This window comes from Acinonyx jubatus, chromosome X (genome assembly GCF_027475565.1).
Source record: "Acinonyx jubatus isolate Ajub_Pintada_27869175 chromosome X, VMU_Ajub_asm_v1.0, whole genome shotgun sequence".
In the NCBI taxonomy this organism is placed as follows: Eukaryota; Metazoa; Chordata; class Mammalia; order Carnivora; family Felidae; genus Acinonyx; species Acinonyx jubatus.
In genome coordinates, this window is record NC_069389.1 from 62,196,309 (window position 1) to 62,213,295 (window position 16,987).

General features: G+C 35.2%; 1 protein-coding gene across 1 annotated transcript; it reads left to right on the plus strand.

Annotated features, from left to right (window-relative positions):
* The first annotated feature begins 2,602 nt into the window (after positions 1-2,602).
* Positions 2,603-9,044, plus strand: LPAR4 (lysophosphatidic acid receptor 4). Its single transcript, XM_015085444.3, has one exon. It carries the CDS (start codon positions 2,922-2,924, stop codon positions 4,032-4,034), a length of 1,113 nt encoding a protein of 370 aa, XP_014940930.3. The 5' UTR covers positions 2,603-2,921; the 3' UTR covers positions 4,035-9,044.
* The last annotated feature ends 7,943 nt before the right edge of the window (positions 9,045-16,987 follow it).

Sequence of the window (16,987 nt, forward strand, 5' to 3'; positions counted from 1 at the left end):
TTCCTGTTTTTGCTGATCAGCTTCAGTGACCTTAAACATAGTGATTGCATACAGTTCTTTATGAGAAAACTGGAAGGAGTTAGATGAAGCAAAGTAGTATAGAGGATGGGATTTGAGGAATTGTGAGCCAGAAATATCTCCCAAGGTCCTAAATACAAATTAGATGACAGCACTGACCTCTACCCAGCAAGGTCTTTTTTCTTTTATCTTTTTTTATTCTTTCAATTCTTGTTTTAAATTCCTTGCTACTTTCCCATTTCCTCTTTTGCTCTCCTCACCTATTTATATTTGTCCACTGTCTGTTTCTTCCCATTCTGGACCTTACTTGGTCCAGGTTCCTACTATACTTTGCTTTTACATATCAACGTTGATTGTGGCAAGAGTTGAGCTGGGCCTGTGAGATGAAATAGCCAAGAAAGAATATGATCTTAGTGCAGTGTTAGGCTCAGGGGGTGGGGAGGGGGAAGACACTCCATAAAGATTTTTTGAATGAGAATTCAATAATAACAAGTTTCCAATCTTAACTTGAGAACTTTTGCGATTAAAAAATGACAACTTTTTGATTCATATCCCATAAGTCATCTCATCAAGGTCATCTCTTCCTCCAGGCACTGCAGTCAGCGAGTGTTTTTTTTTTTTTCCCCAAATCAGTTTTTTCTCAGTGCAAACACTGGTTCAAGTAACTTCAGGCTTCTGCATCTCTGGCAGATTCCTGCCTCCACTCCATTTTCTGTTATATAAAATAGCCCTTTGACCTGTTCCTTGGGAGTTAGAAGGAAAGAGTAATGTAAGGAGAAACCACTTCAGATAAATGCCTTTCAATTAAAAAAATATATAATCATGTGTACAGCAGCACTTTCAACAATAGCCAAATTATGGAAAGAGCCTAAATGTCCATCAACTGATGAATGGATAAAGAAGATGTAGTTTACATATACAATGGAATACTGCTTGGCAATGAGAAAGAATGAAATCTGGCCATTTGCAGCAATGTGGATGGAACTGGAGGTTATTATGCTAAGTGAAATAAGTTAGGCAGAGAAAGATACCATATGTTTTCACTCATATGTGGATCCTAAGAAACTTAAGACCATGGGGGAGGGGAAGGGAATAAAAAAGTTACAGAGAGGGAGGGAGGAAAACCATAAAAGACTCTTAAGGACTGAGAACAAACAGAGGGTTGGGGGGTGGGGAGAGGGGAAAGTGGGTGATGGGCATGGAGGAGGGTACTTGTTGGGATGAGCATTGGATGTTACATGGAACAAATTTGACAATAAATTATATTTTAAAAAATAAAATAAAATAAAATAAAATAAAATAAAATAAAAAATATAATCATGTGAAAATCCATTATTGAACATGTCAGGGAGCAAAGACCACTTTTATTGCATATCCTCCTCATTGAAAAGAATTTTCCATTTTGCATTATAGAGAATTCAAAAGGCTGTTCCTATCAAATGACAGCTACTAACCGAGAAATTTAGAAAGACTTCTATATGCACCTCTGAGCAATGCTGGCCCAGATACTAAAAAAAAAATGGTTAAGTTAATGACTGCCATATGTATAAGCAGGGGCAATCAAAGGGCATGTAACTGGTCAGATCAGAAGTTTACAGTGTGGCAGAGGAATGGGCATTTATGTCAAATCTACCTTTCACACTTATATTCAGCCAGAGAAGGTTCCATTGATTAAGGCCGTTTTAGGAGCTGAAGGCATGAAAGTAACTGATGGAATGGGAGGAGGATAAGAAGACATCCTAAGCTAAGCATTTAGCTTGAGAGAGATTTGGAAAGGGGACTACAATCTGCAAGAGGGAAACTCTGAGATTATTTGAATTATTGCTCTAGAAAGACAATGTAATACAGTGAAAAATCTTTTCACCAGAAGCTTTAATTAACTGAGGAATCCATGCTCTCTGAATTCATGTTTTAGAAGAAAAAGATGAATTGATTATTTACTTCAATAATTTAGTCAGAGGGGCACCTGGGTGGCTCAGTCAATTGAGAGTCCAGCTCTTGATTTTGACTCAGGTCATCATCTCACGGTTCGTGGGATCACTTCTGGCTTTGTGCTTACAGTGTGGAGCCTGCTTGGGATTCTCTATCCCTCTCTCTCTGCCTCTCCCTTGCTCTTTCTCTCAAATAAATAAATAAACATTAAAAAATAAGCTTAGTTAAAACTTTTTTAAGGGCATGTCCTGGAGGTCCAATATCGACCTATAGTCTTGTGCAATAGAACTAATAATTAGACAATAAGGTTTACTAATATTAGAAAAGAAACAAAATAATTTAGATTAGTTTAACAATTCTTTGGTTGTGAATAAAAAAGGTGAATTCTGGTTCTGATGGTACCATTTACACATTCTCCTAATTCTGACATCATAATTCTAAATTACATAAGCCTCAGTTTCTTCTTCTATAATATGGTGATAAATTCTTGTCTTCCTACCTTATGATGTTCTTGTGGGAATCAAATAAAACACATTTTTGAAAGTTAAAAAATTCCATAAAAATTTCAAACTATTAGTGTTGTTTTAATTATCAAAGGCCTGTTTCCCCACCTCCATCCCCCATCCCTGCTTGGGCTCTCATGTATACAATATCTTATTTCTGTTCATTGCAATGCTGCATACAGTACTGCATTTGTTATATTGTGTGTGATCTCTCCCAATCTTGCAACATATTCCTGTAGTACCTTTTAACATATTGTAGGTGCTCAAAAGGTACTTGTCAAACCAAATTGAATGTGTATATTGTTTCCAGTCTGGGTGAACAAAATATCTTTTACTCCACAGAAATGAATGGAAGGCAGATTTGATTATTCATTCCATCTTGTCTCCCATAGGAGGAAAATATTTCTTACCAGTCTCTAGTCTCAAAGTGGTGAACCCTGCAGGCAGCAGGCCTTCTGAAAAAAATCCATGGGTGACAGAAGATTCATTGACTTTCAATTTCAAGATTTAAATTCAAGCTTCAGACCCAGGTTGGGCAATGCTACTGCCAATAATACTTGCATTGTTGATGATTCCTTCAAGTATAATCTGAATGGTGCTGTCTACAGTGTTATATTCATCCTGGGTCTGATAACCAACAGTGCCTCTCTGTTTGTCTTCTGCTTCCGAATGAAAATGAGAAGTGAGACTGCTATTTTCATCACCAATTTGGCCCTTTCTGATTTGCTCTTTGTCTGCACTCTACCTTTCAAAATATTTTACAATTTCAACCGTCACTGGCCTTTTGGTGACACCCTTTGCAAGATCTCTGGGACTGCATTCCTCACCAACATCTATGGGAGCATGCTCTTCCTCACCTGTATTAGCGTGGATCGTTTCCTGGCCATTGTCTATCCCTTCCGATCTCGTACCATTAGGACAAGGAGGAATTCTGCCTTTGTGTGTGCTGGAGTCTGGATCCTAGTCCTCAGTGGTGGTATTTCAGCCTCTTTGTTCTCCACTACTAATGTCAACAATGCAACCACCACCTGTTTTGAGGGCTTCTCCAAACGTATCTGGAAGACTTATCTGTCCAAGATCACCATATTTATTGAAGTTGTTGGTTTCATCATTCCTCTGATTTTAAATGTCTCTTGCTCTTCTGTGGTGCTAAGAACCCTCCGCAAGCCTGCTACACTGTCTCAAATTGGAACCAATAAGAAAAAAGTGCTGAAGATGATCACAGTTCATATGGCAGTCTTTGTGGTATGCTTCGTACCCTATAACTCTGTCCTCTTCCTGTATGCCCTAGTGCGCTCCCAAGCCATTACCAATTGCTTGTTGGAAAGATTTGCAAAGATTATGTACCCAATCACCTTGTGCCTTGCAACTCTGAACTGTTGCTTTGACCCTTTTATCTATTACTTCACCCTGGAGTCTTTTCAGAAGTCCTTCTATGTTAATACCCATGTCAAGATGGAATTCCTGTTTAAGACTGAAATACCTTTGACCACAAAGCCTTCCCTTCCAGCTATTCAAGAGGAAGTTAGTGATCAAACAACACATAATGGTGGTGAATTAATGCTAGAATCCACCTTTTAGGTAATGAGAACTGTCCAGATATGGTTTTTCCTAGGATTTTTCCTATGCTATGAATAAAAGAAACAATTTGAAGCTAATGATAACTGAAAATAGATTAATGTACTGAATACAGTCAGGTACATTTATTTGAATGTTTATTGTGCATATGCTGTTTTGTTCAATAATTATAGGTCAGGTCTAATTACAACAACCAAAAGAGATTGCCAAACTCTTCTGCTGGGTTATAATTTCATTGTGTCACATTATACAAGTGGTCAGTGGCCTTTGCTTCAGTGATATAAAGATTATCGTAAATTTTTTAGAAAGATATTTCCACTCTGGTAATATTTGTTAATTAGGTTGGGCCTATAAATATAGAACAAATTCAGGGATTATTTAAAAAAAACTTTTGTGTTACTACTGATACATGTTACTCTTTTTTTTTCCTTTTTTTGTATTATTATAGAGTATATTTTTAGCATAAGAACATATTGTAGCCTAACATTATTGGTAAGAAGTGTATCCAATTTAAAAGAACTGACAAATTTCATTGTATATGTTTTGAAAACAGAAACATAAATTGTGTTTGCATAAATATGGATGGGAAGAAACAAAATTAGCTGGATTTACACAATTGTAATCACCAGCAGTGTCAGGTTTTTTTTAATCTTCCTTTTTTTTACACTACATTAAGATTTTCATATGAAATTTCAAATCCGGAAAGCTGTGCTCAAAACAATTACAGAATAAAAAATCACATAAAACAACAAATGTCCATTAAAAAAACTAGCAACACCAACATTTTTTTCTTAGAATTTTTAATTATCTTTCTTTTGAGAGACTGATACTATATAATATTCTTCGTATGATGTTTTGGAGCACAATGCATTTATTCCCAGGTCAGGAGCAAATTGAAAAAATTAACAACAAAATAATAACACAAAATAAAATCATAAAGCACATTTTAAAATCTTGCTTAAAATTTTCATTAATAAATTTTTTGGGGGGGAGAGGAGATCTGTAACTTTAAATAACTTATTCTTTCATGTTAAATTTTGGAGCACAATGCAGCCAGGTTGCTGCTAGAGTTTGTGGCCAGATCAGGAGCATATTGAAAATAAATTCATAAACCAAACTAAACCAATACAATAAAACTCAGAAAAACTGCAAAACAACAAAACAATAGAAAATAATCCCTAGCACTTGCATTTGTATTTTATTTATTTTTGGAGGTTCTGTAAATTTAAAAGTATCATATCATTTGTGTGCAATTTCAGAGTACAATACAGGTAGAAATCTGCTAAATTTGTGCCCAGGTCATGACCATATTGGGGGGGGAACCCCATAAAACAATCACTTACAAAACAAAACAAAACAAAATAAAACAAAACACACAAGAATTTAGAATTTGCATTTTCTTAAGGATTTTTAAAACTTGCAAAATACCATGATTTTCATATGATGCTTTGGATCAAAGTGCAGTTAGGAAGCTGCTAAACTGGTGTTAGTTCAGGAGCAATCAAAATAAATATTTACATATATACAAAAGAAGAGAAAACATTTTTTGTAACACCCTTAAACAATAAAAGAAACAAAATAATCTTTAAAACCTTTTACTATTTATTGGATGAAATGTAGATTTAAGCATATTAAGACATGTAAATGGAGCTTCTGAGCACAGTATAATTTGAAAGGTGCTACATTTGTGCTCATGTCAGAAAGAATGAAAATATATTCCCTCATCTACATTCTACACACACACACACACACAATTAAACACTGAGAAACAATAGAAATATTCTTAAAATGTGTACTGATCAAACTTTAAAATATTTGGATGATATGGTAATTTAAAAATGCTAAAACTTTTAAAGTAAAACTTCCAGGAATAATGCATGTGCCAGGAAGTGATTTGAAAAAAAAAGAAAAAAAAACACACCATAAAACGATAATAGAAAAAATAAATATTTTAAATGATACTCAAATTCTTTTTTATTTTTTAAATGTTTATTTATTTTTGAGAGAGAGAGAGAGAGAGAGAGATACAGAATCCCAAGCAGACTCCAGGCTCTGAGCTGTCAGTACAGAGCCAGACACAGGGCTCGAGCACAGGAACTGTGAAATCATGACCTGAGCTGTAGTCGGACACTTAATTGACTCTGTCACCTAAGCACCCCAAATGATAATCAAATTCTTAAAACTCTCATTTACCTTTGTTTTTCTTTCTGGTGTTATATAGATTTAAAAATACTGATTTTTAAGTTTAAAACATGAGCACAATGTAAATTTTTTACATGAATCCTTCATATTTTATTTTAATTCTGTTATAGTAAACATACAGTGCTACATTAGTTTCAGGTGTACAATACCGTGATTCAACCATTCCATACATCACTACTTAATACCCATCACCTATTTCACCCGCCCTTTCACCAACTTCCCCTTATATTAATCCCTTAAATCAAATGTTACCATAAATGTATAAATCCCTACCACTAATGGAAACCATCCAACATTTTTATACCAATTGGTTAATTACAAATTGTTATTTTTTCCTTCTGGTATTAACATTTGCTTGTGTAACATTCTCCAACAACTCTATAGAACTTACTGAATGGGGAGAATGTCTTCATTCTGATTCTGCAAATCAAAAGTATACAAGCCCAGAACAGAATTTTTGGATGCTCCAATACCAAATCCTGACTTAATTTTAGTCTATATTAAATAAAGAAATAAACTAAAAACAATACCAGGCTTGATGTACAGTAAATTGCCTAGTTTCTTTTGTAAAATCTGTTTCCTTACTAGGATAAAAATGACCAATCTGAGCCTGGGTTAGGAACCAAGTTAATAAAATGCTAAAACAATAGAACAATAATGAAAATAAATTTTCAAAAATAGCATTAGTTTTTCTTTGTGATCTAAAGTCCTAAAACTAATCATGCATTGTATTGTCTTGTGAAAACATTATATACAGAATATATAAGCATTAGATTCAGTTTGATGAAATTAGGTTAAGTTAGGCTAAGTTCACTTGTTAGGTTTTGTTGTAAGATCAAATTAGTAATCAAAGTATGAATAATCTTTTGGGGTTTTTTTAGTATTCTTTCTTTCCCACTTGTAAGTATAAACTACATGTAACTTTGTGCCCTTGGCCCTCAAAATTATAAAATTTTAGGATTATGACACCAAAAAGTTTAATGGGATATGTTAAGCAAGTTGACATAAAATATATCAACAAATCAGTTTCTTTCTGTGTAATTTGCATATTTAGTTTTGTTTAATTTTCCATATTTCAATTTATTTTAACTAATTTCAGTTTTTATCATTAATATAACTTGCTATTAATAAAAAACTTTTTTCATATGAACAATGTAACAAACAAAATGTAAGAAATATAAAATTTATTTTTATTTCAAATTTAAAAGCAAAAACAATAATTCAGTTTCATTACAACTTGGATTTCAAATGCTTACTAAATGTAATAAATATGTTTGGATTATCTAGTAGTCATACTTTGGTCAACTATTTATTAAACTTTGCCTTTATTTATAGGCACCCAGAGCCATTTTTCCTTTACCTTCCCTCCATCCTTTAGGAAAAAAACTTATTAAGGAGGTACCTGGGTGGCTCAGTTGATTCAACATCCAACATCTGCTCAGGTCCAGATCTAGCAGTTTGTGAGTTCAAGCCCTACTTCAGGCTTGCGGCTGTCAGCGTGGAGCTGGCTTCAGATCTTCTGTTCCCCTCGCTCTCTGTCCCTCCACTCACTCTCACTCTCAAAAATAAATTTAAAAAAAAAACAATAAAAAATTAAAAAAGAAAAATATTATTAAAGTATGTTTGATCTAAAGTCAATTTTAATACTTTGTTTTTGAGGCTGTCTGAAGACTAATGCAGAATTTAAAATGGCAAGCCCCTGGGTGACTTTTCAGGAATCAAGCTGAAAGATTACTGCTTTCTCTGATTCATCCAGTTTGGCTTTGATTTATTTGGGGCTTCTTGCCAAGCCAACCCTTGAATCTGACCTCTCATATTTGATTAAATTCCTTATGACAGCTAGGAGTCCTGGAGCAAGTCAGGGCAAACAGACCATCTGACAACAATGAGATGATTTTGGAGCTGGATAGCTCCCAGATCAATATCAGTTACTAGAATAGGCATTGATCCCAGGATGACAACACAGGGAATTCCCATTTATCATTCTCATACCTTCTAACTCTCAGGGAAAGCAATGTCAGCATCTCATAAACCATTGTATGTGTTGATTCCCTCATGAAATGATAAATACTGTCTTTTCTGACACCCTTACCAGCATGATCAACCCTAGGTCATTTTTAAAGTTATAGGAACTTTGTCATTCATGACCTTCTAGGCCAGGTCTTCCGAAAAAATGGAGACAAAGGTTGTTTTATGTATCCATTAACCTTCTTCCATCTCTGTCTCCACCTCTAAACCCCTGCACCTTATATTTTCCATGGTTTCCAAAACTCTGTCTTTCCTGTGACCCTTTCTGACATCTCTCCTCTTCAGAGATATTGCTTCTTTCTGGACCAAAAACAATACATAAACCTCTGTCAAGACAATGACAGGTAGAATAGATTTACACTGAAGTGTTAATGATTGATCCTTCCACCCACTGCTTTTAATCCTCCCAGTGATGTTTACATCTTAGGAAAAGAGTCTGGTTAATTCAAATGACTGAAGCAGGGTTGGGATAAGGAGACATAACTGTCTTCTTGAGCCTCAGCATTCTTCAATTCATGGTAAGGCCTCTGCAACTGTTACTTTCTTGTTCCACTCTCAATATTACTCTGTGTATCATTGAGTCCAAAACACATTGCCCTTTTCCAGATATCTGTCTTTTCCAAAACTGCCTGCAGTGACTGGAAATCTATGTTCTCATTTCCTTCCGATATGCTTGGATTATTTTCCCCAAATGTCTCCTGATTCTGGTGGACTTGGCGAAATGCTTCTTAAAATATGAAGCTGTTCGGAGCACCTGAGTGGCTCAGTTGGTTAAGCATCCGACTTCGGCTCAGGTCATGATCTCACAGTTCATGGGTTTGAGCCCCGCATCAGGCTCTGTGCTGACAGCTCAGAGCCTGGAGCCTGCTTTGGATTCTATGTTTCCCTCTCTCTGCCCTTTCTGCACTCACACTCTGTCTATCTCTCAAAAATAAATAAACATTAAATTATGAAGCAGTTTATTTCAACAAGGGATCCAAAGCACACACTACTGAATAAAAATGTTTTCTGTATTCAGATTTTTGAAAAGCTATGTACTTCCTACTTCTTCACTTCTTTCCCTGAGTATCCAGGAATGAAGCTCTTCTCTCTCAAACATTCAGAGAGGTAGTGATTTCCGGAATATAGAGGAGTAGAGATAGTGTGAGGCCTAAAATGTAGAAGTGATGGAAGACAGATAGATTCTAAAATAGGGATGCTTTGTGTGGCCATAGAAACTACCTTTCCTTTTTATCATGGAGAGGCTCCAACTTTACAGATGATGAGTTTATTACAAAGGACTTTCACTCCTCCCATTTGCTAGTCCAGGGTAAACTCTCAGCTTGTTACCTTCCTCACTCACGTTGGTGGTAACAAGGCTTAAAATATGGGTCATCTTCCTCAGTGGAGATCCTGGGACTTCTGGACTGGCCCCAGTTCAAGGCAGTTTTAAGTTCTCAGGAAACAGTTTGGCATAATTCCTAGGGACCCAGAATTCATTATTTATTAATTCAACAAATTCTTGAACATCAACTATTATGTGCCAGACATCTTCTAGGTATTGATGATTTGATGGTGACAACAACAAACAAAAAGCTGTTTTAAAGATTCTGTTCTAGAGTCAAAGCAGGGATAACCAAAAACAAACAAATAACCAAGTTAAAAAGTGATGGAAGATGATAATGAGTGCTACATTAAAAGAGCAAAATAAAGGACAACACGTACCTGAAACCAAACTTCAGGCTCCCATGGTAGGACTGGATTAGAATTTTAAAGATAATAATCATTAAAAAGAGAAGGATGCCTCTATCTAAATAAATACAATTATTTTAATTAAGTTTATGCTATACATATCAATGCATGTAAAGAAGTACAAGAAAATTCTGATTTTAAAACATCAAATTTCTTTGTTTTAAAGGGGTTATGAAGTCCTGAATTGCCCAAATTATGTGTTTAGTCTGTCTACCTTTAGGTACTTATGTTCTTGTCAAAGCCACAGAGACCTCAAAAGGCTAATAAAGACCCAAGCCTAGGCAACTTGCAATAGGCAAAACTGATCATGTCATGACTTCAGGCTTCATCCTACAGCATATAGGCTCACTTGCTTTTTCTCTCTCTGTTTCTGTCTCTGTCTCCACCATTCCTTTCAGTAAAACGTGCTGAGTAAGATCTGAATGCTATTACCATAAAGAGGTTTGGGCTGGAAGCCCAAATCTGTTTTTCGTACTTAGCTTTTCTGGTCACTGAGTGAACATGGGCAAATACCTGTCTCCCTCTATGCCTGAATTCCCCTATTAGTAAAATAAGCAGGTTGTTCTCAGTCATCTCTGAGGTCTCTGATAGTTCTAAGGCTGGAACTCCAAAGTAATTGATGCTGAGCCAAAATGAACAGTACTTATTAATAACACTAATATAGATGATGGTACTTACTAAGTACCAGATACTGTACTAAAAATTTTACATGCATTTCACAATAACATGAAAGAGGTTTTATGATTAGGCACATTCTACAGATAAGAAAACTGAGGCTTAACAAGCTGAAGAACAGTTATAGAGCTAAGTGGCAGTCTGATTTGATCCCATTTCTGTATGTTACTAAAGCCTGTGTTCTTTAACCAGTATTGCTTTGTCCATCCAGGACTATGAGTCTTAAGCACAAGAAGCACATGTTTCATGGTGGAACTTCTGCCATTAAGGATAAAAAAGGGAGGTTTTGGGGATAAGAAATCCTAAGTTTTTTCTTTCAAAAATGTTCCACAAAAGTGGCTGTGTACTCCCACTTAGAAGTGAGACCAGATAGAGTTTGAATAATAATAATAATTCATTCAAATGTTCATTATGTGTTAGAAAGTATCACGCAAAATCTCCTAATCTCATTTTTAATATGATAAAACTGAGGCTTAAGGATTTTAAGTAACTTTCCCAAAGTCATACAGCCAGTCAGTGGTACAAACAGGACTTGTATACAGCCTGATTCTAAGCCCCCAATCCGTTATAAGGAGACTTGTTCTACTATATAAAAACAACCACATTTGTTGAATACTTACTATGTGCCAGACACTGTGTTTTGCATATATTTTCTCTTTTAATCTTCACAATAATCTTAAGAGATAGATATTTTTACTATCTCTTTTACAAGTGAAAAAATGAGAAACAGAGTTAAGCAACTTACCCAAAGTCTCATAGTTATTAAGTGGGTTTTTATGAAATCCAACACCTAACCATGGTAAGAATGCCCAAGATCAGGCTTTTAACTATTTATTGTCCAACCTCATTTATTACTACTCTTTTTCATACTCAAACTCCAGGTACATTGGTTTTTCCATCCCTTTAATAAGTGAAGCTCATTTTTGTCTTAAGTCCTTTACTTTTGATCTAGCCTCTGCTTTGAATAGTTTTCCACTAGGTTATCACATGGCTGGCTCTTTCTCATCATTTAGCTTCAAATGTCACCTATTCAGAGAGACCTTTCCTGATCATCCATTCTATAGTAGATATGCAGTTACTGTTGTCACTTTACCCTATTATAATTTCTTCAAGGCACTCTCTGATATTCTTCTTTTTATTAAGTTTATTTATTTATTTTGAGAGAGTGAGACAGAGAGAGAGAGGGAGAGGGAGAGGGAGAGAGAGAGGTAGAATGAGCAGGGGAGGGGCAGAAAGAGGGAGAGAGAATCCCAAGCAGGCTCCGCACTGTCAGCACAGAGCCTGATGCGGGGCTTCAACCTGAACCGTGAGATCATGACCTGAGCTGAAACCAAGAGTCGGAAGCTTAACTGACTGAGCCACCCAGGTGCCCCTGATACTCTTATTTTAATTTATTTGTTCAGTGTCTGTCTATATTACTCTCCATAATGTGTATGCTCTATGAAGGCAGAAATAATGTTATTCTTTTTCAGTACAGTATCTAATATATGGTAGACACTCAAGTAATATTTGTTGAATAAGTGAAAGTGGTAGATCTGAAATGGGAAACCAAGTCTGTATGACTTTTGGGCCCTTGCTGTATATGCTACTGACATTCCATTTATCCTTTCAGACTTCTCTTTTTCCTAAAGTGAACATCATTTCCAACTGCTTCATGCTGACTTTCATTAGAACCTGAACACTGAAGAGTAAAATGTCTTACTTTTAGAATACAATTGGCAAAGTACATACCTAATTTCTTAAAGAAGCTACTTTAATTACCTTATCATCTTTTACTTTTGAGGGTTTTTTTTGTAGATTGTAGGGATGCCCCAATGTTTTTCCACATATTCAAGGAAGAGCTCAGAGAAAGAAAACAAATCTTGAGCATGCTTAAAACTCTTACGCTTTATTCAAGTCTTAAGTAAATAACTCCACTTTTTTTTTTGGTTTGTTTTTGCAGTTTCCTCTCATTTAATTTGTACCTTCTGGCACTTGCTGGAACTTCTGAGTTATACATTGGACTGGAACTTTCAGTCCCTATGACGTGTCACATAACACATAAAGTTGACTACAAAGAAGTATCTTGTTACTGGTGATTCTGAAAAATCTCCCATTATTTTCAACACACATTCCCCTGGCTGATTTTCAGTCTATTTCTTTATTAGAAACCACTGTCTAGCCATTGAGAGGATATGTTTTTAATAAAAAAAGAAAAAAAAAGTAAGAGGGAGGGAAAAGTGTTATGTGATTGGATGCCATCCAGGGGGTACATACATAGCTTTAACTGTAATGGAATATAATGGTAACCTTTTTCTAGTAGGATCTGGAGCCAATGCTCACAGTTTTCTCTTTGCTGTTTTACTGGGAGAAGTATGTGCTGGCTTCTCAAATAAAATGTACTGCTATCATCATCTGCCAAGATGCTAACTGAAAAGATCCATTATTTTTGATAGTTAATACCTTATAAATTATACGGAGATTGTGTTGACTGACATGGACATCTGGAAATATGGTCAGAAATTTTTTTCCTAGGTCAGGTAAGGCTGAGTGAGTGCCTGTTTCTTCATCAATGACCAGTTATGCATTCATAGAGAAAACATTTCTTCTTAGCTTCTAGGTAGGTAACCTCCGAGGAACTGGGATGGCTGGATTTGAAGAAGGGGATGCAAATGAGCAGTAGCCATTTGGAATTTATATGGAAAAGGTATAGCTGCCTGTTCCTTAACAGAGGTGAATTGTGTGTGAACTACTCAGGGCTTGAAGGAGAGAAAAATCCTATCTTATTTAAGCAGAGCTGAAGGTGTTTTCAGAGTCTTTTCTGAATTTCATATTGGCTGTCTCTACAGACTGGAGAAGATACTTTGCTTTTTAACTCTGACCAGGTATTATCTAATTTCTAACCAATGTTTCCCAATTTGCTCCCAAACTTATCTCAAGAGGAATGAAATGAAGGTTGTGAAACCAATGATGGTGTCTGGTTATGAAGACTTTTTATTTAACTGTTAATTCACCTGCTTGTTTCTAGCTAAAAACCTTGCAGTTACATTTCTGTCTATAGCTTTGGTTTGTTCTGGGCCATTATTGGCATCATGTTTAGGTTTTCTTATGTAGAGTGCTTGACAAACCTTTCTCTAAAGCAGAGCATAGCTAGAGATTAGCTATTCCCCAAAAAATAGATTTTCAATGATTTGTTCACTGTCTTTGCCTGTCACAAATGGTATGCCTTTGCTAGGCAGTGAAGAAAAACCCAAAGCTAACTTCATCCTTACTGGGGGAAAAATGACAGATTTTCCTCTAAGGTCAGGAACAAGACAGGGATGTCCACTGTCACCATTGTTATTTAACATAGTACTGGAAGTCCCAGCCTCAGCAATTAGACAACAAAAAGAAATAAAAGGCGTCCAGATTGGCTAGGAAGAAGTAAAACTTACACTATTTGCAGATGACATGACACTATATATGGAAAATCTAAAAGACCCTACAAAAAATTGCTAGAACTGATACACGAATTCAGGAAAAATCACAAGATACAAAATGCATAGAAACCCGTTGCATTTCTATACACCAATAATGAAGCAACAGAAATTAAGGAACCAATCCCATTTACAATTGAACCAAAACCCATAAGATATTTAGGAATAAACCTAACCAAAGAGGTGAAAGACCTATAATCTAAAAAGTATAAAACTATGATGAAAGAAATTGGAGGTCATTCCATGATCATCGATCAGAAGAACAAATATTGTTAAAATGTCTATTCTACTGAAAGCAATCTACATATTTAATGCAACCCTTATCGAAATCCCACCATCATTTTTCACAGAGCTAGAGCAAACAATCCTAAAATTTATATGGAACCACAAAAGATGCCAAATAGCCAAAGTAACCTTGAAAAAGAAAAGCAAGGCTGAAGCATCACATTTCTGGACTTCAAGTTATATTACAGAGCTGTAGTGATAAAAAGCATTATGGAACTCTCATAAAAATAGACACATAAATAGAACAGAATAGAAAATGCAGAAATGTAAAACAGACAACTGTACAATTAATCTTGAGCAAAGGGAAGAATATCCAATGGAAAAAAGACAGTCTCTTCAACAAATAGTTTTGAGGAAACTGGACGGCAACACGTAAAAGGATGAAACGGAACCACTTTCTTACACCACGCACAAAAGTAAATTCAAAATGGATTAACGACCTAAACATGAGGCATGAAACTATTAAAATTCTAGAAGATAACACAGGCAGTAACCTCTGTGATATCAGTTATAGAAACTTCTTTTTAGATATGTCTCCTCATGCAAGGGAAGGACAACCAAAAATAAACTATTGGGACTTCATAAAAATGAAAAAGCTTCTGTCAAGGGAAGGAAACAATTTATGAAACTAAAAGTCAACATATGGAATGGGAGAAAGTATTTGCAAGTGATATCTGATAAAAGGTTAGTATCCTAAATATATAAAGAACTTATAAAACTCAACACCCAAAAAACAAATAATCCAATTAAAAATGGACAGAAGACAAAAAAAGACATTTTTCCACAGAAGGCATACAGATGGCCAACAGACACATGGAAAGATGCTCAACATCACTGATCATCAGGGAAATAAAAATAAAAACTACAATAAGATATCACCTTGCACTTGCCAGAATAGCTAGAATCAACAACATAAGACACAAAAGGTGTTGCTTTTGGAGGTGGATAAGGGAAACACTCCTGCACTATTGGTGGGAATGTCAACTGGCGCAAGCAGTCTGGAAAAGAGTATGGAGGTCCCTCAAAAAATTCAAAATAGAACTACTCCATGATCCAGCCATTGCACTAGTAGGTATTTACCCAAAAAATTAAAAAATACTAATTCAAAGGGATACATGTGCCCCAGTGTTTATAGCAGCATTATCTATAATAGCTAAACTATTGAAGCAGCTCAAGTGTCCACTGAATGATGAATGGATAAGGAAGCTGTCTATATATATAATCACTACTCAGCCATAAACAAAACTGAAATCTTGTCATTTGCAATAGCATGGATGGAAGTAGAGACTATTATGCTAAGAGAAATAAGTCAGAAAAAGATAAATGCAATATGATTTCTATTTTATGTAAAATTTTAAAAACAAAATAAATGAGCAAATGGGAAAAAAAGAGAGAGGTAAACCAAGAAACAGTCTCTTCACTATAGAGAACAAACTGATGGTTACCAGAAAGGAGTGGGGGAGGGGGGATGGGTGAAATCAGTGATGGGGATTAAAGAGTGCACTTGTCCTGATAAGCACTAGGTGATGTATGGAATTGTTGAATCACTGTATTGTACCCCTGAAAACTAATCTAATGCTCTATGTTAACTAAATGGAATTAAAATAAAAACTTTAAACATGGGTATCTGTATTGAATTAATAGAGGATTAATTAAAAAGCAGTGAAATTAATACATTTAATAAAGTCACAGAGTTCACATGCATCAAAACTGTTTTTATGATCATAATTGTTTTAGATGATTTATAAAACCTCAAATCAGCATTTAACAATGAACTTTAATCTTTTTTAGCTCCAAATCAAGCATTGTACCCAAGAAATCCTGGATGCCAATTTTGTCACTGCTGGTGGAACTTGCTAAGAATGTGAATGGTGAGTGTGTGTGCATGTGTGTGCATGTGTGTGTGTGTGTGTGTGTTGTATATACACATGTTCAGAGACATGCATATCATGTGTATGTCTACATGTGGATATATATAGTCTATGTTTCTTTTTATTTTATTTTTTCCTATCTTTTTTATTTTATAAAAAAATTTATTTCTTTTATTCCTATTTTTTCCTGTTTCTTTTTTAAAATCATGTTTTGTAAATCATTGATGATATTTGAAAAGGGTGGTTGCTAATAGGAATGCAATTTAATTCACCTGATGACCATAAATGGTTAAGTTCCACTTTTATGGGGGAAAAAAAAGATGTGTGGGTATGTTTATTATAATGAGGAAATTTCTTTTTAATTCCTTTCTAGAGAAACTGAAATATATGAGCTGACAAAATGGAAGTCAATAATAAAATGGAATACCTCCCAATCCAACATTTTAACAGTATCTATTTAGAGAAATATGCTATTTATCATGTATGTGTTATTTATAATTACAATTTAAATCTAGTTCAACTGTCACTTACTTTAGTTAAGTCTTATTATCTTCAAACAAAATTACCTGGCTGTTTTCTATTTTTGACTACCATAGCATGTGCTATGTAACTCTATTTCCCTATCACATCATATTATAATTTATCTACTTCTGGGGCAGTTGGGTGGCTCAGTTGGTTAAGCATCTGACTTCGGCTCAGGTGATGATTG